Genomic DNA, 26176 nt, shown 5'->3' with positions numbered 1-26176 from the left:
AGGGCTTTCAAAAGGGGGTGAGAAAAAACAGTTTATATGGAAAGGCATCCACTTTTCCAACTCTAGCATACATGGAGGCTAAGAGACCCAGAGCAAAGCCTGAAAACATCGGAAAGAAGAAGGGATGCAGGCTAGAATCCTGAATGCAAGCACACTCTCCCTTAACAGTGGGGGTGGAATGCAGATATTTCCATCAATGCCAGGTGGCCGCCTTGTCCAGGAAAGCACTGGAAGATGTGCTCCACCAAAGAGGAAATAAAACAAGAAAGAGGAAACAGGGACTCCACCACAATCAAGATAATGAAGGGCACCCCTACAGTGATAAGGAAGAGAGATCCCAGGACAGCAGTGGGCTTGGCAGTCATAGATCTCAATAGGAGAACAGAGGCTTCAAGGGTAATGCTTTAAGGGCAGGAAGGAAACCAATAGGTTACCAGAGGTCTACGAATGTATCAACAGATTCAATTCACATAAGCAAGTTTTTGGAAATACAGATGCAAATACAGTAAGATCCAGCTGGAGGAATTGAAAGAGCTTGCCTCTGGGGAGGGAGAATCTTGGGGGCAAGAGAAAGAGTAAGGTCGGTTAGGGGTTTGCTCTTTTTCTTTATAAGCCATCTAGAACTATTTGACCTATATCTGTAGAATTTTGATAAAGAATAATTTTTTTACATGAAAAAAGTAGTGGCTAGCATTAAATACGCAGTTATTTATAAGAGACTAATTGAGGGAAGAATATGTAGGTTATGTGCTTGGCAATGTAAATATAGCACAACTATTTTAAATGAGGAAAGAATAGAGAGTGTATAGGCAAAAAATGAGAGGAATTGTTAACTGTTTTCAATAATGACATGGGTATGGTATTATTTGTATGCTATTCTGAGACGGTTGTGCATATGGTATAGAAGAAACAAATGAATAATTGCAGAATATCCCAATTCTATCATCTCCTATGCCCCCTGGGAACCAGGATTTTTAGTATGGAATCAAGGTATAAGTATAAATATAATATAGAAGAAGTTACTTTAAAACTCTGCAGTCTGAGGGACGCCTGGGTGGCTCAGGTGGTTAAGCTTCTGCCTTTGGCTCAGGTCATGATCCCAGGGTTCTGGGATCGAGTCCCATATTGGAGCCTGCTTCTCCCTCTGCTTCCCTCTCTCTCTCTCTCATGAATAAATAAAATCTTAAAAAAAAAATTCTGCAGTCTGAATTTTAATTGGACGTACTCACTAGATCTGCCCACCAAAAAGCCTAGTTTTGCCCACTGAACAATGATCAACCGTAGCGATGACAACGAAGCTTCCTGGGGCCCAGAATGCGTTCTTGTGATACCATTTCCCACTAAAAGAAGAAGGGCATTTTGAAAAAAATACTGACTCCAGGACTGAGCAGGAAAGGTAGATGAGTTAAATACCTTGACATACCTGATACCAAGGATGCTATCAAAGACTACTCATTACATGTCAAAAGGATTCAGGAAAAAAAAAAAAAAGGATTCAGGAGCCAACCTTAGAGGCTCCTACTAGTTAAAGACCAGACAAATGTGAGTTCAAATTTGAAGTGAATTTAAAACCATCATATATTTTTAAATCTATGAGTTCATTTTGATATTTTTAAAAATTAATTGATCACTTTTGGTAGATAAGAGGGAACAAATTTATTATCTTGAAAATAAGAAGGGGGGGAAAAAACAAACATTTATTCTGCCATTTCTACAGGACCTCAACCCTTGAGTAACCAAATAATGGGAGAGGAAGCATTTATTTATAAAAATGTTCCAACTAGTAATTGTAAAAGTAATGATGGAATTAGAATATCATCATTTTACAACTCCCAGTGAATTAATGAATCTAGGCGTTGAGCACCAATGACTCCTATCAACATCAAAAGAGAAACAACCCAGACATAATATGTCTCCTGATAAAAGAACACATGACCTCTAGTCTTGCCAAAGGGATTGAACCTGAGTCTTATAAAGCCCCTGGGTCTAGCTTACAATTTTCAGGAAATACAAAAGACAGAGGAACATGCTAAATCCTACCATGAGTATAAAATCAGCAAATACAGACTGTGGGAAGCTTTACAGGTCAAACAACCCAGATGCTTCCATAAATAAATTTAAAAATGGGTGGAAGGAGGCCTATATGTTAAAAGTGTATTGAAAGATATATTGAAATCTTTAAGTGGGTGTAACTAAACTATAGGGTCCAAGGATGCACATGGGTGAAAAAAACCCTAGCAATTCCTTATGAAAATAATTTACATTTATATAATTTATAATTTATAAAAATTTGTAATTTATAATTCCTATAAAGAATTATTCTTTATAAAGATAAAACTCAGAGTAGCAGTTACTTTTGGAGGGAAGACGGGATTATGGGCTAGGATGGGGCATATAGAGGGGTTTCTGGGGTACCTGGAAAATCTGTCTTTCTTGATCTGGTTAGTGGTTACAAGGGTGTTTGCCTTATTATGATTCATTAAGTTATACATTCACTTTGTGTGGTTTTTCTGTATCTGTATATAATAGAAACAAAAGGTTAAAAGAGAATGAAGGAGAATCCTGTTAAGATAGAAGTCTAAACCATGAGAGACTATGGACTCTGAGAAACAAACTGAGGGTTCTAGAGGGGAGAGGGGTGGGGTGATGGGTTAGCCTGGTGATGGGTATTAAAGAGGGCACGTACTGAATGGAGCCCTGGGTGTTATATGCAAACAATGAATCATGGAACACTACATCAAAAACTAATGATGTAATGTATGGTGATTAACATAATAAAAAAGAAAAGGAAAAAAAACTAATGATGTAATGTATGGTGATTAACATAATAAAAAAAATTTTTTAAGATAGAAGTCTAATATAGAAGGTTAAATGGAAAAAAAGTGCAGAATTATATTTACTCTATGGTCCAATTTTTTATGAAAAGTAGGGGAGGGGGCATATATACTCTCTGAACAGACAGTCACCCAAGTTTAACAGTTATTACCTTAACAGGGATAGATATTTTACCATTTCTTTGCAATGTTTGACATATTGATTAATAGGGGAAAATCTAATGATATATATATATAGGTATATATATATGCACACATACACACGTGCAAATAGTTTTACTTTTTACTTTGAAATTATTTCAAGTTTACAAGAGTTCCTTGTAAAATATAAAGAACTCCTATACATCCTTGACCCAGATTCATATTCATATTCCTTTTGGCTCAATTGCTCACTTTCTCTATTTGATAATTAGTTACAAATATCATGTCCCTTTACCTGTGAAAGCACTTCCAAGTATTTCCTAAAAATCAATGATATATATCCATATTGAATTTTTTAATATGGATATATATAATTATTAGCCTTGAAAACATACAGGGATTTTATGTCAAATTAGATAAAGTAGGTGAAAATGCTATTTTAAGCTTCAAAGAATCATTAAAAAAATGGATGTCTTTTCCACTTGATATGCCTTAAGGTAATTCATCACTTCTATCTGAAGTTTAAAGAAATTTGCCATTATTGGAGTATATCCTCAGATAACACAAAATTAAGAAATAGTCAAAAGTTGCAATCATTTTCAGTATTTGCTCTAAGCTTATTTGTAGTTTAATCTTAAGTTTCTTTTAACTGCTAAATTCTTAATTACTCATTAATTTAATATTAAGGAAATTAGACATGAAGTTTTAGAGGGTGGCAGATATTTGAAGAATGCTCCCATGTCTCTAACAAATCAGCTACAAAGTGAGAAATTAACGGGAGCACCTGGGTTTTTTTTCTTTTCTTTTCTTTTTTAGGTGGTGCTCAAACCCAATGTAAGTTATGTACAGAGGAATGCAAGTAAATAAAAACTGATTTCCTCAAAAAAAAAAAAAACGAAGACTTCATTTGGAAGATTTTAAAACACATAAATAATTTGTGGACTCTATCAGCTTTTTATAAAGAAGAATGAAACCTTCTTTAGATAGTGTAGATTGAAAATCTCCATAGTGCTTTTCAAAATTTTGACATATCTGGGTTTGGTCTATTTTTGTGCAGAATGAGAGTATCTTGCCAGAAAATATAGGGCCTGTTTCCATACTTTGCACTAAATTAAGCTGCATTCAACACTGAAATTATTTGACAAGCTGGTCAATTCCAAAAAGCACAATAATAAAAATACTAGCTTCTAAAATGTTTATACTAAAAACTGTTGCACTGAAACACCCAAACTCTGACCATGGACTAGAAGCTGTTCCCTAGGTTTGCGTTTATAAATAAGGAGAATTAGCACCCGGCAGGCACTGGACTTCCCAGCCCCACCGTCCTTTCCTTGGGAAAATAAAGCTTTTTCTTTAGAATTGATTGTTTGGGATTACAAACAAGATGCAGTTCAGTTATGGATTGTAACACAGAGGAAATAAGATGCATTGGAGTTTAGTAGAATCGGAGGGGGCTCTCTTGGGGAAGGATGGGGGGTGAAGTTGGGAGATGCTTAAGGGAGAGGGTGCTTCTCCACCAGGTAGGAGTTACGGTACCCCACCTCTGCCCGCAGGTGAGCGAGATGGAAGTGAACGGGCAGTTTGAGTCCGTGTGTGAATCGGTGTTCAGCGAGCTGGAGTCGCAGGCGGTGGAGGCGCTGGACCTGCCCATGCCCGGCTGCTTCCGCATGCGGAGCCACAGCTACGTGCGGGCCATTGAGAAGGGCTGCTCCCAGGACGATGAGTGTGTGTCCCTGAGGTCCTCCTCCCCACCGCGCACCACCACCACCGTGAGGACCATTCAGAGCAGCACCGGTGAGTGAGCAGAACGGCTGTCCCCCAGGGCCCCCTGTGCCACCACAAGCCTGGCCTCCGAGCCCGAGCCCAGGGCTACAGAATGTCCCAAAAGACTGCCCCTGGTGTCCTCGCTGTTATCACACAGTCGCCAGTAACATAATACCACCCGTGCCCTACAAAGAATGGTTGTGCCTCCCTGCCTGCCTCTGTCCCCAGGCTTTGGCCACATGCACAGTCGTCCCTGCCTCCAAGCTCTGGCATCGACAGAGAAACTTCAACTACAGGTCCAGAATGGACAGCACTGAAGGGGGGCGGGGTCTTTCCAGGATCCCTGCACAGCAGCATCCTAGCAGCCAGCAAACTCATCCCACCAGCTCCTACTGGCCACGGTCAGGCTCTTTTAGGGGTGACCCTTAGGCAAATCGGTCACCCTGATTGCTGAGCGCCACACCGTGAGAATGCCTTTTATTTTTTTTATTCCAAGATATCCACAAAATGACTATCCCAAAACACCCGAAATATCACTGTAAGAAAATAAGGAAGAAACGGATGATCCAGATATATTAATTGAACATCTTATGAGTTTTCTTTCATTATAACAAAGACAGATTTCACTATTTTAAAACCTTCTGTCATATGTATACAGCACCTCCTTTTCCCTCTAAAGTGCAGTTAGGTTTATGCAGTTAAACTGTATTTTTATCAGATTTTAAGCAGAGAGGCACAGAAGAGCTTCGCTGGTTTCCATGACACTGAAACCTGTATGGGAATATAGCCAGGGATTAAATCTATGTGTGTGTTGGGTTTTTTTTTTTATATTTATAACATTTGGGTCCAAGAAGAAAATCCCCTCCATCTTAACTAGGCTTAACTGTATGACATTTGAGTATAGCTCCAACAGAGAGTAGTTCTACAAAAAGATCATCAAACCTCGAGTCATGGTAAATAATAATGAATCAATTAGAAGGAAAAGCCTGTGCCAGAATATTGCAGTATTCAATGTTAGTTCTAGGTGCATCAAATGCCAGTAATTATCATTGAGCCTAGAACTTCTGCAGGCTTGAGAAGTCATAGGTCCTCAAACCGGAGTTAAAATCCTACTAACTAGAGATATGGAATTGAGGTAGCAATTTGTAAGAAACCATTAGAGGTTAAATATGAGGAGTTCATTCCTGACCAGTGCAAACTAAGGTATCAGGATCATGGAAAGGGATGCTTCTAGAGGGCTCCGTGGCTCTGCAGGGAGCCCAGCCACTCTGGCCTCGGCTGGCTGGCTCCAGCCAGATAGTGGACGTGCATTCTGGCTCACCAGGAAATTCTACAAAAACAGCCACAGAAGAGGTTAACAAATAAGGTTGACTTATCCAATGAAAAACAAATTTTCAATCATCCATGGGCATATTTCTGTGTGTGTTTGTGTTCATGCAGTAAGTGTAATTTGAAGAACTGCCCTGTGCCTATAGCATATCGCTGTGTCTCTTACTGTTCCCCATTTTCACCGCCCCCACCCCGCCCTTTCCCAGTGTCTAGTCTGCCACTCGCTCTCACAGTCTCGCCGCCTACCAGCTGGTTTCCTGTGCTGAAATCGCTCATTAGATACACAGTATGCGCGTCCTCACCCAGGTGTGCGAGGGGAAGGAAAAGGGCCACCAGCTGACTCCTTCCCCCTCAAGGAGCAGTGTTGTGGATAAAGTGGCAAGAGACTCCTGATTGGCTTTTTTCTGCTCACCTCTCAGAGGATTTGTGCTTTTGTCAGTGAAGAGACAATGTACTTACACCTCCCACATCCGTTCTCGTGCTGTGCTCTTCACCCCACACACCAGGATGTCGGAGACCTTTCCCAGATACTCAGGGAGCTTCCTGGGGTTCAAACAATAGGGTTGCTAGATAAAATCCAGGGTGCCAGGTTTCAGATAGTCAATAATTTTGTAGTGGGAGGATATCTCAAAGTTGCATGGGGCATACTTATGCTAGAAAATGATTTGTCCTGTTTGGAGTATTTGCTAAATCTGACAAGCCTATCAGAGAAGAGGAGTAGAATCTGGGAGGGTGTCCTGTGTTGTTCCTTTATAATATAAATTGACCAGAGGGTCTTTAGCTGGGGGCCCTATGCAGGAGAACACACCAAAATAGAGAGAGGAAAATGAAAATCCCAGAGGTGATTACATCATTCCTTCTCAGGCTCCATGCGTCTCATCATAAGTACTGGGCTACATCCACCTGCTTGCAGCTCTCAGGGTGGGAAGGCTCCACTCTTGGCTGCAGCTGCAGGGGGTCAGGGACAGGAAGATGTGAGAAAGCATAAAATATCAGATTTTTGCACAGGGAAGCTGGTGACATCACCCTGCATCACACTAAACATGATAGAAGATCTTTACAGTCATGGAAAAATTAACAAGTTAAGGAATAAACCATGGTAGTATCTTTTTTTTTTTAAGATTTTATTTATTTATTTGAGAGAGAGAATGAGAGAGAGAGAGCACATGAGAAGGGGGAGGGTCAGAGGGAGAAGCAGACTCCCTGCTAAGCAGGGAGCCTCCTTCTCCCTCTGCCTCTGTCTGTCTTTTATGAATAAATAAATAAAATCTTTAAAAAAAAAAATTCTAACACCACCTTGCAGTTTCTCTATGCCATAGATTTGTCCTTTTAAAAAGTCATTACTTTATGATATAATAAGGTTCTCCATTCATTCTACCCCTCCCATTACTCCTGTGTGCTCTTCTCTCTTTCACACACACACTTTTCCTTTTCTCTCACATGATCTCAGTAGTATCATATTAATTTTCTTCTACTGGTTTCCTTACATTGAATCAAATAGAATTTCCTGTAGAAAACACAGAATATCTACTTTCTCACACAACTTACAAATTTTTGAAAGAATACGCTCATTTGTAGAAATCAGGAAATTACTTTGCTCTAATTTTAACAATTTCCCCCATGTACACAGGTCAGATTTGCATCCGTGTTCAGTAGGATGTGACGTAAATTCTTCCTTTTGCTTCTCTTCTTTTGCTCATTATTCTTGGAAACTCACAGCCAATTCTCTTTTTCCTAAACTTCCCTTTGCCTGTAAAAAGTTCTTCCGTTTTGTCAACTGCATTATTAGCTATAACTTTTCCCCCACAACAATGCACATGCACTGAGTCTTTGATTTTTATTCTAATTGTTCAAATTTTCCACACAATATATTAAGCTTTTCTCTTCCAGTCTTGTCTATTCTCCATATTAGCAAGATGAAATCATAAACAAAAATCCACAAGTGTCTGTTACCACGTGAGAGTGTCATGAGGATGGGCTCAGCCCTAGGTGGCCCCAAGTGTCCCTAGTGACGTGAGCAAGAATGGTGACATCCTGGCAAATCAGGGCAAATTAGGAACTGAGTTAGAGAGTGACATAGTTCTGCTTCTTTTGCTTTATTGACTTTTTGGCTTGTGTAACTATGATAGAATCTTATATTCTCCAGCCCGTAATCTGCTTCCAGCACTCAGATATCTCTCCATCTAATAAATTCAACAAGCCTTTATATAAAACCACTGTACCCAGACTATTAAGCTAGAATTAGAGCTACTGTAGGAAAGTACAATTTAACAGTGGAGCAATTAACCTCAGGACTGTGAGAAAACAAGCACCCTTACCTCAGTTGCCTGAATATTTTAGGTAAAAGTAGAACTAGGTGCTGAAACTATAGCCACACGTCTACTTCCGAGTAGTGGATTAAACTTGCCTCATGTGGAATATACCAACCCAATTGTATGTGTTTAAGAAGAATTTTTCTTTTTGCTTCCTACACGGAGCATCTAAGACCTATCAAAAGCATTAGCATGTTGCAGCGAAGACAGACTTGTATCTGGTGAACAAGCAAAAACATAGTATAATAATCGTCAGTGGAGACAGCCATACAGATACAGATACACACTTGGTCAGAAAGGACAAAAATAAACTGTTCGTAGTGGTCACCCAGCAAGTAGTAAGTGAAAGATTCAGTGGGCGCAGAGAGAAATATTTTTAAATAAGCATTGCTTTTTATGATTTTAAAAGCCAATATAATGTTTGATTAAAATAATACTGACAGAAATCAGCAAACTATCATGATATAGAATTCTGTTTTTTTTTTTAAGAAAAGCATTCATTTTGAAATTACAAGCTTTTCAAAGAAGGTTTATGTAACAATAAGACAAACTGATAAAGAATAAGTAGGTTCATTTGCCATACCGTGGCCCTTAAAGTTTGGTGTATGTGCTCTATTCTTTTTTTTATTAGGGGAAGCCTTAAAAGTTGATGAAGTTGAACTGATCTTTCCTTCAAGAAGCCCCCAGAGGGGCACCTGGGTGGCTCAGCTGGTTGAGCAGCTGCTTTCGGCTCGGGTCGTGATCCCAGGGTCCTGGGATCGAGCCCCACATCAGGCTCCTTGCTCGGCAGGGAACCTGCTTCTCCCTCTGCCTCTCCCCCTGCTTGTGCTCACTCTCTCTCCCCTCTCTGTGTCAAATAAATGAAAGGAAGGAAGGAAGGAAGGAAAGAAGGAAGGAAGGAAGGAAGAAAGAAAGAGAGAAAGAGAAGAAATTGTAAACAAACAAAAAAAAATTTTTTAAGCCCCAGAAAGATCAATGAGGCCCCAGGATAAAGCATCCCCCCAGGCCAGCAGCCAGTGTCCCCCAGCCAGGGAATCAGCACAGTGTACCCTCCTGGGTGTGGCTTGGGGCCACAGTAACACCAATATTTATACTTTTTTTGAACGAGATATTTTCCCTTAAATTGAGACATGCTCTTTTGTAATCCTACTTCACAGTATATCATTGCCGCCATCTCTGACCTACCTACTCAAGTTCTTGCTCAGTTTAGCAAAAGTAGGTACCCTTTGATCAGCTGAGGTCAGGGCTCATGCTCCGAGAGTTCGCCCACTGGCTTGAGTCTTAACCCCCAATCAGCCATCCCATCCGGGATACCCAATCCAGGTACCTTCATGCACCCTACCTTCATGCCCCTTCAGTCCTATACACCCTGCTCCCCACCCACCCCCAATAACAAAAAGCCTTAACACACAAGTTCGTGAGCAGAATAACATTAAGGCAATAATTTATATTTGCAATACACATAGTAGGCATTCAATAATGGAGGAAGAAAGGGGAGAGAAGATGCAAAAAAAAAAAAAAAACACTTGTTTTTATTGCAATATAATTGACATATTACACTGTGTAAGTTTAAGATGTGCTACCTGTTGATTTGATATGTTTATATATTGGAATGTGATTACCACCATAGCTTTAGGTAACACAGCCTTCAAGTCACTTAATTATCATTTGTCTTTTGTGGTGAAAACATTTAAGATCTAGGGGTGCCTGGGTGGCTCAGTCATTAAGCGTCTGCTTCAGCTCAGGTCATGATCTCAGGGTCCTGGGATCGAGCCCCAAGTCGGGCTCCCTGCTCAGCGGGAAACCTGCTTCTCCCTCTCCCACTCCCCCTGTTTGTGTTCCCTCTCTCACTGTCTCTCTCTCTCTGTCAAATAAATAAATAAAGTCTTAAAAAAAAATTTAAGATCTAGTCTTTTAGCAACTTTGAAGTATATAATATAGTATTGTAGACTATAATCAGAATGCTATGCATCAGATCTCCACAGCGTATTCATCTTCTAACTGCAAGTCTGTGCTTTTGACCAACATCTCAATTCCCCCCCCCCCCCCCCCCCTGTAACCACTATTCTACATTTACCACTAGTTCAGCCTTTTTAGATTCCACATATATGTGATATCATATAGTAGTAGTCTTTCTGTGACTTATTTGGCTTAGCGTAATGCCCTCAGGGTCCCATCCATGTTGTCAAAATGGCAGGATTTCCTTCTTTCTCGTGGCTGAATAATATTCTACTATATATACAAACCCCATCTTCTTCATTCATCGATTGATGGGCTTAGGTTGCTTCCATATCGTGGCTACTGTTAATAACAAACAGCAGAAAAATACTTACATACCTCACAAACTGCATGTTTGATGATTGGATAATCAAATAACTTTCCTAGAGAAATAGTGTTGCTATTAAAACAAGTTGAATCATAAGATATTAGCAGAAGAAACTTCTACATCATCTAGTCTGAGGGTCTGCAAACTACCATCTATGGACCAAATCCAACCCTCCACCTATTTTTGTAAAGTTTTATTGGCACAAACCCACACTTATTTGCTTACATATTGTCTGTGGCTACTTTCACTCTTTAACAGTAGAGTTGAGTAGTTGTTGCAGAAAACCAAAACTATTTACTATCTGAGCCTTTATCGAAAAAGGTTACCACCCCTGATCTAATCCACTGACCCCCATTTTAAGATAAGAAAACTAAGGGGGGCTTCTGTCTGGAGGCAAAGTCAGAATAAAACCCCCTGATCTCCCAGCCATAGCCCTTTGCTTGTTTGGGTCCCAGCTCTTGAAGTTATTTATTGCATGATTGTAAAGTTAATCTGAACTAATTTTCTTCATGCGTAAAATGAAATCAGAGTGCTGCTTCTCTTGCCAGCATTAATGACCACTTTGGAGCATCCTTAGAGTTCAGAGAAAGCACACTTCTTTCTACGAGGCACTAATTCAATTAATAGGTTGTTTTTATAAAGCAGTGAAGGAAAGGTTCAGAAGTCCAAGGGGACAGACAGCAGCCAGAAGTGTTTTGAACAAAGAGCCTTTCTTTTCTATTCAAGATAAGATCAAGTAATAAATAATCAGATATTGCCTGGACTGGTTCCTTGTTTCGCTGCTAATGAGGTTCCCTTCCTTGAATTTCTCCAACCATCCAAGTAAAACTTGAGACCAGCCACTTACCCCCATCTGAGGAGGCAAAAAAAAAAAGGCAAGATTGTGGCACAACCTTATGCCTCTTTATGAGATCACTTGTCTGGTTTTTATATCTGAGAAAACAGACAGTGGTAAGTTTTGGAAGAATTTTGGCTATAATCTTTCCTTTCTTCTGTGGGACACTTGAGTTGGAATTCCTCTGTATTCTAGTAGAAATATTATGAAATCACAAGATGCAAAAGTCTTACTAGATAGAGAAAGAAACAGTCTGAAGAACTTAGGCTTTCATCTCCTCCAGTTGTTTTGCTGTATATAAGTCACCTCTAAGGGGCGCCTGGGTGGCTCAGTTGGTTAAGCAGCTGCCTTTAGCTCAGGTCATGATCTCAGGGTTCTGGGATGGAGCTCTGCACTCAGAGGGGAGTCTTCTCCTTCTCCCTCTGCCCCTCCCCCCTGCTTGTGCATTCTCTCGTGCTCTCTCTCAAATAAATAAAATCTTAAAAAAAAAAAATCACCTCTCAGGAATAGAGTGGCAAACTTTGAGATGTTGTGCTCTATAGACAGTCCTAAAGTCCACCTTTGCCCATATGAGGGGTTGTCACATGGCCAATTGTGAAGGGGCTCCAAGGTTTTCTGGCCATTAGGGTTAATGTGAGGTTCAAATCAGTAAGGAAGTAATAAATCAATAAGGATGATTATTAAATCATCAGTAAGTATTATGTAAATTACACATTAAAATGCCTCTATCTGGCTTTGATTTTAGATCTCTCAATCTGGCTTACTTCATTAACAATGATAATGGCTACCTTTTAGCACGTACTATTTGATAAGCATTTTGAACCAGCTGCATAGACTCTCTTGTGTAATCCTAATGAATATTCTAGGACATATATGTAATATATTATCATTCTCATCATACAAAAAAAATTAAGGCTTATAAAGTTTACACAACTTGAGCAAGGCCCTACCCCTAGTGAATTACAGAGCAGACTCTTAAATTCTCTTTACTGATCAATGAATGTTTAGTATAGTATACCTTGAAATAATTTAATACAAATCTGTCTGTGATCTAGAAGCTCTTCTTTCATTCTTTCTTCCCACAAATTTTTATTTAGCTCCTGCCATGTTTGAAACTTGTTTCTTCCTTAAATTTTTCTTTAAAAAAAAAAAAAAACCCTCTTTTTTTTAAAAAAACTTTTGTTCATGTATTATTGACATGGTTTTTCATGTTGGTTTGTCTAAATGTGAAACATCTGTTTAAAGTTAAAGATGTAGGGAAAAAAATAAAGTTAAAGGTGTAGGGACACCTGGGGAGCTCGGTGGGTTAAGCATCTGCCTTCAGCTCAGGTCATGATCCCAGGATTCTGGGATCAAATCCCGCATCAGGCTCCCTGCTCAGTGGGGAGCCTGCTTCTCCCTCACCTGCTGCTCCCCCTGCTTATGCGCTCTCACTCTCTTTCCCTCTGACAAATAAATAAAATCTTTTTAAAATAAATAAATAAAGTTAAAGATGTAAAAAATAGGAGAGGTGGCTCAAGATGGCAGCATAGAAAGATCCTGACCTCATCTCCTCCCACGGACACAACAAATGTACATGTACATATGGTGAAGTACCCTCTGGAAAAGACCTGAAAACTACCCGAACAAGCGCCTCCACAGCAAAGTATAAAAGGGCTACGTCAAGACCAGTTGGAGAGGCAGAGATGCAATCCTGCAAAAAACCCACCCCTGGTGCAGCAGTTTAGTGGGAAAAGATATCACAAATATTGGACTTCTCCCTGAGGAGCAAGGGGTTTGTGCTCCACATCAGAGATCCCAACCCTTGAGACCTGCACTGGAGAGATGAGCCCCCCAAAATCTGGTTTTGAAAACGAATGGGGTACACATCCAGGAAAGCCATTAGGCTGTAGGGAATGAACACTCCACTCTTAAAGGGTTCGCTTGCAGACTCCTTCACCCCAGGATCCAGTATAGAGGTAGCAGTTCATAAAGTAACCATACAATATAGGAAGGAAATTTATTTGCTACTCTTAAAGCACGTGCTAGAAAAAGAGGAGCCTGTTGGGACTCTCTCCAGGGACAGAGATGCTGGCAGGCACCATTTTTGGTATTCTCCCTGTACCTTGCAAGTGTGGGCACTGGCAGGGGCCATTTTTTTCACTCTCCCTCTAGCCTGCTAGCCCTGACATATGTGCCCCATCCTTGCACACCACTCCACCATGACCACATCTAAGCCAGATAGCTGAGAGCTGGCCCTGAGCACTACTCCACCACAGTGCTGCCATAGTTGGTCAGTGCATGCATCCCAAACAGGGGACATCCCTTCAGCACCTGGCTCCAGTGGCCAAGGGGGATTGCATTTTGGGCTCTATGGGTCTGAAACAATTGGACAAACAGTTCTAGGCAGGCTTCCACCCCCAGGGCACTGCACCAACAATAACTGAAACACACCCCCAGTCCTTCCGTGAAAAAGGCCTATCTACTTGACCTGCAGCTTCAGCCTGACAGGCATGCGTCCACACATCTAGAAACTATGGAGGTGATCTCAGGGAATGCAGACTGAGGAATACCATCTTTGAGCTCTCACTTGGCCTTGCTACAGCTTACTAGTACCGCTGAGAAAAAAGCTCATACACTCACTTAGAGTCCAGAGTTTTCAACTGTCACTAAGGGGACACCTCCAGATCACTGGGTCTGGAGGCCAGCAGGATCTATGATTGCTGTCCCACAGGACTATGTATATTTGTCTACCTTAAAATCTGCTGTCTGAGGGTCTACCTCCAATCAGCCTGAAACTAGGTGCTGACTGAAATCCCTCCCTCTGGAACACTCACAGATCTTGGCACACCCTCAACAACTGGGGCCTGTCAAGAAAAAAGGCTGCTTAGACAATCACAAAGTTTCTAGAGACAGCCAGGAGCTAGAGCAAGGTTATAGGATAGGGTTTATCTCCTACACAAGGCCACTCCTGTAAGACTGAGAGAGAGAGCTCTTTCGCCTAATACACAGTAACAAACAGACTTCAAGCAAAATGAGGAGACAGGGCAATGTGTTCCAAATCAAATAGATGAAGTCTCAGAAAAAAATTAATGAAATGGAGATAATTAATATTGCCTAATAAACAGTTCAGATTTATGTTCATAAAGATGCTCACCAAACTGAGGAAAAGAATGGGTGAACACAACAAAGAGATAGAAATATAAGAAAGTACTAAATAAGTCACAAGACTAAAGAACACAATAACCAAACTGAAAAACACACTAGAGAGGCTCAACAGCAGACTAGATTAAGCACAAGATAGAATCCATGAGCTAAAAGACAGGGCAGTGGAACTCACCCAAACAGAATAGCAAAAAGAAGAAACACACCAAAAGGTCAAGACATCTACAGGACAACATCAAGTGGAATATTTGCATTATAGGGTTTCCAGAAGGAGAAGAGAGAAAGGGAAAGAAAACTTATTAGAAGAAATAATGGTTGAAATTTCCTTAACCTAGGAAAGGAAGCAGACATCCAGATCTAGGAAGCCCAAAGAGTTCTAACAAGATGAACCCAAAGAGACCCACACCAAGGCACATTATAATTGTCAAAAGTTAAGGATAATGAGATGATGTTAAAAGCAGCAAGAGAAAATCAACTTGTTATGTACAAGGAAACCCCCATAAGACCATCAGATTTCTCAGCAGAAACTTTGCAGGCCAGAAGAAGGTGGCATAATGTATTCAAAGTACTGAAAGGAAATAACTTTCAACCAAGAATACTCTACCAAGCAAGGTTATCATTCAGAAGTGAAGGAAGGAGAAACAGCTTTTCAGACAAACAAAAATTAGAGGAGTTAATGATAAATTTTAAAAGGAGCTCTTTAAGCTGAAAAGGGAGGCACTAATTAGTAACAAGAAAAAAATATCAAAGTGAAAATCTCACTAGTAAAATTAGATATATAGTAAAGGCAGTGGGTAAAATGTGGGAGAGGTAAACCTGCTGTCAACTTTAAATACTTTGTTTTTTATATGGGCTGTTATATATGAGCCTCATGGTAACCACAAGCAAAAATTCATAATAAATACACAGAAGATAATGAGAAAGGAATCGAAGCATAACATTATAGAAAGTCATCAAACCACAAGAGAATAAACCAAGAGAAGAAGAAAGGAACAGAGAACTACAAAACAGGGGAAAAAAAACAATTAAAATAGCAATATATACCTATCAATTATTACTTTAAATGTAAATGGACTAAATTCTCCCATTAAAAGAGTGACTGAATGGATTAAAAAAAATGAGACCCATCTATATGCCGCCTACAAGCAATTCAAGTCAGACATAAGGACACACACAGACTGAAACTGAAGGGACAAAAAAAGGTATTTCAAGCAAATTGAAAATAAGAAAACAGGAGTAGCTATACTGATACCAGAAAAAAAATGGACTTTAAAGCAAAGACTGTAATAAAAGACAAAAATGGGCATTACATAATGATAAAGGGGTCAATTCAACAAGAAGACATAACACTCATAAATATTTAAGAACCCACCATAGGATCACTTAACTACATAAAGCAAATACTAACAGACCTAAATGGAGAAATGGACAACAATACAATGATAGTAGGGTACTTAATACCCTGCTTACATCAATGGATAGATCACCCAGACAGAAAATTAATAAGGAGGGGCGCCTGGGTGGCTCAGTGGGTTAAACATCTGCCTTCAGCTCAGGTCAAGATCTCAGGGTCCTGGGATCGAGCCCCACGTCAGGCTCCCTGCTCAGTGGAGAGCCTGCTTTTCCCTCTTCCCCCCTGCTTGTGCTCACTTGCTCTCTCTCTCTCAAGTAAATAAATAAAATACTTTTTAAAATTAAAAAAAATTAATAAGGAAATACAGAACTCAAAAAACACATTAGTGTAAAGAGACTTAATATACATGCAGAACATTCCATCCAAAAGCAGAATACACATTCTTCACAAAAACACGTGGAGCATTTTCCAGGATAGAGCATATGTTAGGCCACAAAACAAGTCTCAAGAAATATAAGAAGACTGAAATCATATCAAGCATCTTTTCCAACTACAATAGTATGAAACTAAAAATCAATTGCAAGAAAAAAATGGAAAAATCAAAAATATGTGGAGTGGAGATTTTTTTCAAAACTATGTGGAGATTAAACAACATACTACTGAACTAACAATGGGTCAAAGAAATAAAAGAAGAAATTTAAAAATTCCTTGAAACAAATGAAGATGGAAATACAACATTCCAGAATCTATGGGATACAGCAAAATTAGCTTTAAGAGGCAAGTTCATAGTGATGTAGGCCTACCTCAAGAAACAAGAAAAATCTCAAATAAACAATCTAACTTTATACCTAAACAGAACTAGAAAAACAAATAAATGCTAAAATTAGTAGAAGGAAGGAAATAATAATAATAATAATAATAAATCAGAGTCTTTTCTAAAAAGAAAAAAAAACAATGAAATTAAGAGCTCGTTCTTTGAAAAGATTTTTTTTTTTAATCAAGAAGCCTTTAGCTAGACTCACTAAGAATAGAAGCGAGAAGGCTCAAATAAAATCAAAAATGAAAGAAAGTTACAACTCATACCAAAGAAATACAAAGGATTATAAGAGACTACTGTGAACAATTATACACCAAACTGGACAATCTAAAAGAAGTGGATAATTCCTAGAAACTTACCATCTTCCAAGACTGAATCATGAAAAAATAGAAAATCTGATAAAGCAATTATGGATTATGGATATTAAATCCATAATCAAAAAACTCTCAACAAATGAAAGCCCAGGACCCAACAGCTTCACTGGTGAATTCTACCAAACCTTAAAAGAAGATTTAATACCTATCCTTCTCAAACTCCTCTAAAAAACTGAAGTGGAGGCACCCTTCCAAACTCATTCTATAAGGCCAGCATTACCTTGATACCAAAACCAGATAAGGACACCACAAAATAACATTATAGGCCAATATCCCTGATGAACATAAATGCAAAAATCCTCAATCAAATATTAGCAAACCAAATCCAGTATGATCAAATGATATTTATTCGAGGGAGGCAAAGATGGTTCAACATCCACAAGTCAATCATCACATACACCATATTAACAAAATGAAGGATAAAAAATCATATCTCAAATACAGAAAAAGCATTTGACAAAATTCAACATTCATTTATGATTAAAGAAAAAAAACTTTCAACAAAGGTGTATGGGAGGAACATACCTAAACATAATAAAGGCCATATACGACAAGTCTATAGCTAACATCATACTCAGTGGGGAGGAGCTGAAACTTTTCCCTTAAGATCAGGAACAAGACAAGGATGCCCACTCTTGCCACTTTTTTTCAACATAGTATTGGAAGTCCTAGCCCAAGCAATTAAACAGGGGGTAAAAAATGCATCCATTTTGGAAAGAAAGAAGTAAAACTATCACCATTTGCAGACAACATGATTTTACATAAGGAAAAGTAATCCTAAAGACTCCACCAAAAAATGAAAAATGAATTCAGTAAAGTTGCAGGATACAAAAGTCAATGTACAAAAATAGGTTGCATTTGTATACACTAACAAACTATTACTAATCTTTATAATTACATCAAAAAGAATAAAACACCTAAGAATAAAGTTAACCAAGGAGGTGAAAGACCTGGATTCTGAAAACTGTAAGACACTGATGAGAGCAACTGAAGAAGATACAAATAACAGGAGATATTCCATGCTCATGGATTGGAAGAATTAATACTGTTAAACTGTCCATATTACCCAAAGCAATCCCTATGAAATTTTCAATGGTATTTTTCACAGAAACAGAACAATCCTAAAATTTGTATGAAACAACAAGAGATGCCAAAGAGCCAAAGTAATCTTAAGAAAGAAGAACAAAGCTGGAGGCATCATGCTACCTGATTTCAAACTATACTACAAAGTTATAGTGATCAAAACAGTATGGTATCAGCATAAAAACAGACACACAGATCACTGGAACAGAATAGAGAGCCCAGAAATAAATCCAGGCATATACAGTCAATTAATTTATTATATTCATATAATTTAACAAAGGAGGCAAGAACATACAGTGGGGAAAGGACAGACTCCAATAAATGGTGCTGGAAAAACTGAACAGCCACATGTAAAAGAATGAAACTATACCACTATCTTATACCATATGCAAATATTTTTTTTTAAGATTTTATTTATTTATTTGACAGAGAGAGAATGAGAGAGAGAGAGCACATGAGAGGGGGGAGGGTCAGAGGGAGAAGCAGACTCCCTGCTGAGCAGGGAGCCCGATGCGGGACTCAATCCAAGGACTCCAGGATCATGACCTGAGCCGAAGGCAGTTGCTTAGCCAACTGAGCCACCCGGGCGCCCACCATATGCAAATATTAACTCAAAATGGATTAAAGACTCAAATGCAAGATGAGAAATCATGAAGCTCCTAGAAGATAAGCTCCCTGACCTTGGTCTTAGTAATATCTTTTGGGATCTGACTCCAGAAGCAATAACAAAAGCAAAAATAAACAAATGGGACTATCAAACTAAAAAGTTTCTGCACAACTAAGGAAACCATCAACAAAATAAAAAGGCAACCTACTGAATGGGAGAAAATATTTGCAAATCACATATCTAAATAAATGGTTAATTTCCAAAATATATTTTAAAAACTCATATAACTCAATAACCAAAAAAGGAAAAAAATCCAGTTTAAAAATGAGCAAATGATCTGAATAGACCATTTCCTAAAGAAGACATACAGATGGCCAACAGGTATATGAAAAGATGATCACCATCACTAATCATCAGGGAAATGCAAATCAAAGCCACAATGAGCTATCACTTCACACCTGTCAGAATGGCTATTATTAATAAGACAAGAGTTGTTGGCAGGATGTGGAGGAAAGGAACCATTGTGCACTGTTGGTAGGAAAATAAACTGATGCAACTACCTTGGAAAGTAGTAGAGAGGTTCCCCCCAAAGTTAAAAATAGAACTACTATATGATCCAGCAATTCTCCTTCTAAGTATTTAAAGAAAACAAAAATAGTAATTTGAAAAGATATATGCACCTCTGTGTTCATTGCAGCATTATTTATAATGAACCACATATGACACACACAATGGAACACTATCAGCTATAAAAATGAATTAACGTTTGCCATTTGCAACAACATGAACGGACCTTGAGAGTATTACACTAAGTGAAGTCAGAAAGAGAAAGACAAATACGATTTCACCTTTATCTGGAATCTAAAAAACAAAACAAATGAACAAAACAAAACTCGTGGATACAGAGAACAGATTGGTGGTTGCCAGAGGGTAGAAAGTCTGGTGCGTCAATGAATGGGTGAAAGAGAGTAACATGTACAAGCTCCCAGTTATAAGTCAGGAGGTAATGTATGTACAGCATGGGGACTATAGTCAATAATACTGTATTGCAAATTTGAAAGTTGCTGAGAAAGTAAATCTTGAAAGTTCTCATCACAAGACAAAAAAAGATGTAAAACAAGTAGCAATTAAAATGGATAGTGTCCAACTCTTGATTTCAGCTCATGATCTCAGGGTTGGGAGATGGAGCCCCATGTCGGGCTGGGTGTGGAGGCCGCTTAAGATTCTCCTTCTTCCTATCCCTCTGTCCCTCCCCTCTCCCCTCTCTAAAAATGAATGAATGAATAAAAGAAATGGATAGAGAAAAAGCCTATGAAAAGTCTGGGTTGAAAATTCTGTATTATGTTTTCTCACTTTGACATTATGACAGATTGAGAAGATCAGATATTCAATCCCTTGATCTAGTTCTAGTGTTGTCAGACAGCACTGAATAGAAAAAAGAACTTTTGCCAACTCATGAAAACTGCTCTGCAAACTGAGTAGGTGGTAAAGTCTGTGTTGAGGCTGATAAAATGAACAGAGGTAGTATTTTTTTGCTTAGCCTAACAATAGTTATATGTCAATTTTATCTCAATAAAGCTGGACAAAAGTACTACAATAATGTAATGCTGATCTGACTGGTCTTTTGAATGAATTGTGATCATTCACAACTCAGTTACAAAGGTCAATCAGAAAACAATTTAGAAAATCAGATTCCTCGGGGCGCCTGGGTGGCTCAGTCGTTAAGCGTCTGCCTTCGGCTCAGGTCATGATCCCAGGGTCCTGGGATCAAGCCCCGCATCGGGCTCCCTGCTCTGCGGGAAGCCTGCTTCTCCCTCTCCCACTCCCCCTGCTTGTGTTCCCTCTCTCGCTGTGTCTCTGTCAAATAAATAAATAAATAAAATCTTTAAAAAAAAAAAAAAAAAGAAAAGAAAATCAGATTCCTCTAAAATGAGTATTTATTAAATGGGAAATTTCTCAAAAAAATTAATGACATGACAATATAGAACCTAACAATGCACTTCTTTATCTCTAGTTACAAAACAGTGTCCATGGAGGTATCGTAAAGAAATTGCCATTTTTAAAAGCCTTTATAATAGTCCAGAGTTTTCTGATCCAATTCATATTAAACTTTAACAAATAGAGCAATGTAATAGCTATTAAAAACCATATTGTAATTAATGCTGACAGTCAGATGACCCTGCACAGTCACTTTAATGGCATTATTTTGCTCTAGGTGGTAAATCCAAGAGCAGAGGTTTTATGTTGTTTTTTTTTTTTTTTAAAGATTTTATTTATTTATTTCACAGAGAGAGAGACACAGTGAGAGAGGGAACACAAGCAGGGAGAGTGGGAGAAGAAGCAGGCTTCCCGCGGAGCAGGGAGCCCGATGCGGGGCTCGATCCCAGGACCCTGGGATCATGACCCGAGCCGAAGGCAGACGCTTAACGACTGAGCCACCCAGGCGCCCCTTTATGTTTGTCTATTACTCTTGCTACTGACATTCAGTTAAGCTTTCTGTACAACCTGTAAATGCTGCCAAGTGTCTTTATTTAGAAATAGATCAAAATGAATAGTACCATAATTTTACTATATTGGCAAATAAAAACAATCCTATATGCATTGTAATGATGAGTCAATGATCATATAACTATTAGCATTCTGAAAGCTCTCTTTGCCATCTGCTGGTGTCTTACTGACAAATTCTACCAACATATAAGTAACTGGTAGAAAAAAAATACAAAAAAGAAAAATAACCAGTATTTGAGAATTCTAATAACCTTTCATTTAACTTACAGAAGAAAAGAACTAGTCTAAATTCTCTCTAAGAGTGTGAAAAACTCAAAATTTAGTTTTTACCCCTACAATATGTTATGTTTTTATGGTTTCAGGGGATACATAATATTACTAAAATTAACTTTGCTTAGCCAATTTCGTACTTTAGAGGTATATCTCTGACAAGAGCTGTGATCAAGACAGAGATTCATGAATTTCTGGATAGGATTGTCATCTTGTCTCTCTTAGAGGCCAACCTTGCATTTCTTTTCCAGCTGATATTCTTATTCTGTCACATATTTTCTCCCACAATTTTAAAATTTAAGGAAAATTGATGGGTTCATATCATCTACTGCTTTGCTTCGGAAAAGCTTCTCTCTTCCGAAATGTTGATTATGGCCAGACAATCATAATGAGACAGTTTGTTTGTATCATTTTCAAAGAACTTCTTTCCATCAGCATTTTTAACTTTTTATTTCAAGATATAAATTTACAGGGGCGCCTGGGTGGCTCAGTCGTTAAGCGTCTGCCTTCAGCTCAGGTCATGATCCCAGGGTCCTGGGATCGAGCCCCACATTGGGCTCCCTGCTCAGCGGGAAGCCTGCTTCTCCCTCTACTACTCCCTCTGCTTGTGTTCCTGCTCTCGCTATCTCTCTCTCTGTCAAATAAATAAATAAAATCTTTAAAAAAAAAGATATAAATTTACAGGAAATTACAAAGATAGTACAAAGAAGGATCTCATATACTCCTCACTCAGTTTCCCCCCAACAGTTACATCTTATATAACTATAATACAATATCAAAACCAGGAAACTGACATTAGCACAATATACGGATAGTTCTTATTTTATCACCAGTAGATTCCTGCAATCACTGTAATCAAGACACAGAACTATTCTACAACCACCATCTACAGTTGTCCATGTTTTATCAGTTTGAGGTATAAAATCTTTACTCCTCCTAGTACCTTTGCCCTCTCCCATTTATAATATAATCATCTTAAATAGTTTATCCACATACATTGTGAGTCACATCCCACAATGCCATACTTTGTGCTTCAAATGTCAAATTTGGGAAATTTGTCATAATTTTGGAAATTTTGTCATAATTTAGGAAATTTCAGAAGAGAGGGAAAATCTATTGTAGTTACCCTATTTTTTTTGGCAAACCGCCCAATTTGAGAAATTGTCAGCCATTATTTATGACTTGTTTCATCCCCACCTCCCTCCTCCCATCCTTCTGGGTCTCCAGTGACATAGTAGCCATGACTCCAATGAGTGATTTGAGCAGGGAGGTTTCCTCAGAAGAGGATGTAGGTGGGCAGGTACTGTTACACAAAAACAATTGTGTGTGTGTGTTGCCCCACCTAATGTGACCCAACTTTCACAAATAGGAGACAACTCAAAGTTACATTTAGCTACTACATCCTGTATGTAGTGCCTCTTATCACTATCAGAGTCCATTATCTTCCTTCCTAATCCGGTCCAAGTATTATTTCTCACCATTCAGCAACTTACAGGCTAAATTACATACTCCTTTAAAATACCTGAGTACTCAAAACAAAAACTCAACAATCTTGATTTAGAAAAGGAAGACGACAAAGAATCCTCAAGGACATCCCTATCCATTGTCCTTCAAATAATCTAGGATGACTTCATTGGCAGATCAAGTCACAGCTGAACTTTAATATAGCACAACTTGTCTTAAATAATGCTAATAACAGACATTCTGTTTCTAGAGCTTATGGAATTGCCTTGTGTTTGTCAGATGGCAGCCATGTCAAGTTTTACTGATGATGCATTTACCATATTCCATTAAATAAAAAGAATGTTGATGTAAATCCAGGTAAAATTCACACAAAATAACTTTCTTTAAAAAAAAAAAAGATTTATTTTTAGAGAGAAGGCACAAGCAGGGAGAAGGGCAGAGGGAAAGGGAGAGAATCTCAAGCTGACTCCCTGCTAAGTGCAGTGCCCAAGGCAGACTCAATCTCACAACCACTGAGATCATAACCTGCGCCAAAATCAAGAGTCAGAGGCTCAACCGACTGAGCCAGCCAGATGCCCCACAAAGTAACTTTTTCACTTAAAAATTAGTTACTTGAAACATGACTATCAGAAAAAGAAAGAAACCCAAAGCCCTTAATATTTCCTAAATTGCTTAAATCAAAGAGAATGAAAGCTCTTGGCTTCAGCCAAGTAGCTATCTTGAAGTCTCTACTACTCTTATATAAGATCTGTTAGTACCTTGTGACCCAAACAATGGGTTAAAGAGTTTAAATGCCACTTAATTTATAGCTTTGCAGTGGTTCAGCAATTAGCCATTGAAACACAAACCTCCTGGGGTGCCTGGGTAGCTCAGTCATTAAGCGTCTGCCTTTGGCTCAGGTCATGATCCCAGGGTCCTTGGATTGAGCCCCGCATCAGGCTCCCTGCTCGGTGGGGAGCCTGCTTTTCCTTCTCCCACTCCCCCTGCTTGTGTTCCCTCTCTTGCTGTGTCTCTCTGTAAAATAAATAAATAAAATCTTAAAAAAAAAAAAGTAACATAAACCTCCAGTGCTCACTCAGAAGAATTGTGTCATGAATATTTGTTGATAATTGATTGATAGATAAAAATGTCGGATTGCCTCAGGAAATTTTCTGCTCAATGAATGCTTGCATTTCTGGGATGATTCTAACACCTCCACAGAAGCAGAAAGTTCTTTTCTTTTTTCTCATACACCTGAAAATAAACCACTTCATTTTACAGTGAGTGGGATAGTCACATGTATCCCCATGATGTTTCAATAATTTCTTATTTGGGGAAAGAACTTCTAGAAATGAATGATAGCAAGAATCAAGGATACTGGTAAACATTAACTTCTACAAATAAAGGCCTCCACTTTATTCTCTGCCTGTTAATTCCACTTCATGTTCTTTCTCCCCACGCCTTCCAGCCAAAGCCCCACAGAGGTTACATCCCTACCTTTTCCCTCTCCGTGTCTGTAAATAAGGAAATCATGCTAATAGTCCTGACGTGGTCTCAGAGCTCCGTTTCATCTATGGCACCTTGAAGCCCTCTTCAAAATTGTATATGTGTGTATGTACACCCAAACACATTGTTTAGAACTATGTCAAGAAATTGTACCCAGGGGGGGAAAAAACTGAAAGGAAATGCACCAGAATGTTACATGGTGGTTCTCATTGGCATTGAAACCCAAGATCTGGTTTCGGGTTTTCTTTATACCCTTTTTTCCAAATATTCTACAGTGAACTTGTTTTATTTTAATAAAAGAAATTTTATTTTAAAAAAAACAGCTAACATTTCATGGTGAGGGCCCTATTTGGAAAAAATAATACATCTCACATCAGCAGATCTCGTGATTTCACCCTTTGCCTTTTCGTTTTTGTAATTAAATGAATTCTCTTGGTTTCTGTGGTTAAATTGGATAACTAAAGATGATCTCTGGAAAGATGCTGCTTTGTGATTGTTATTTATCTAAGCATATAATATCTCCTAGAAAGGAATTCTAAAACAATAAAGTATTTTTTTAAAAAAAAAATCCTCTTGTTTTCCCTCTCATTGTGGTATCAGGTGAGGTTTCTGCAGATTTTGCAGGGTTTTCTTTTCTCCCTTCCGATGTCAGAGGCAGTTAATTTGCAAACGACAGTTGCAGGTGGTTTGCCAAGGAGAAGGGAGCAGAGGACAAAGGAATAAAGCTACATAAAACCAGCTTATGGCATCTTTAAAACCATAAATCCATGCCTTTGTCGCTTTTACTCTGACAAAGCTTACCTCTCAGAGGCATGCTTTCAGCTTTTCCTTGTGTTCCAGCCAGAAAATCTCCCCAAGCAATTATGGAGAGAGAAAAGATTTGTGCCGCGGCTGCAATCTCCTGTAATAGTGTGGGCAGCCCACCTGTGTTGTCAGAAAGGCGAGAACCCTGTGGAAGGTAGACAAAGCGAAGTGGCTGAATGGGACTGTGTAGTCATGGAAAATATTCATCATCGTTGTTCACAGAGAAAGTGATGTTGACAAACTTGGACTAAAAAAGTCTGAGGAGCTCTCGCCTCACGAGAAGTGTCAAAGCAACGAAACAAAGGATAGTGCCTTTTGGGATTCTTGCAAACTTCAGCACAGCACTCTGGAGGAAACGGAGGTTTACCTCCTTAACTGGTGACATTTGTCGTTGCATCTGCCTTGCCTGCCTTTTCTTTGCTTCCCCTTTCCCTTCGTTTCCAGAGAGAACTCGAAGGCACCTGGTCATTTCTCACCTATTCTCACAAGAGCTCTAGGGGAATCATTAGGAAAGGTGAACAGAGCCATGCTAACCGATTCTTTCTTGGCTCACGTATGTTCTTCTGAAGCCTGAGAGCACACAGCATGAATGAGAGCCCAGAAACAAGGGACTGAGTTCCTTCATTCATATAGTCACCCTGCATGGACAAGAATGCTATAGGCTGGCGTCTCCCAGCCGAGGTCTTGTAGGACACACACTTCAGGAGCACTGTGAAGCCTTCATC

At 39.0% G+C, this 26176-nt stretch overlaps 1 protein-coding gene across 6 annotated transcripts in view; it reads left to right on the top strand.

Moving 5' to 3' along the window:
- Nucleotides 1–26176, top strand: part of DLGAP1 (DLG associated protein 1) — a 313149-nt gene that overhangs the window by 136404 nt on the left and 150569 nt on the right. For all 6 annotated transcript variants that reach the window (XM_021686214.1, XM_021686213.1, XM_021686218.1 and 3 more), the window contains exon 4: nt 4529–4769. In XM_021686214.1, coding sequence (XP_021541889.1) covers nt 4529–4769 — 241 coding nt within the window. The remainder of the gene's footprint in view (nt 1–4528; nt 4770–26176) is intronic.

This window comes from Neomonachus schauinslandi, chromosome 14 (assembly GCF_002201575.2).
Source record: "Neomonachus schauinslandi chromosome 14, ASM220157v2, whole genome shotgun sequence".
Classification (NCBI taxonomy): domain Eukaryota; kingdom Metazoa; phylum Chordata; class Mammalia; order Carnivora; family Phocidae; genus Neomonachus; species Neomonachus schauinslandi.
This window is presented reverse-complemented; position numbering and strand designations above follow the sequence as displayed.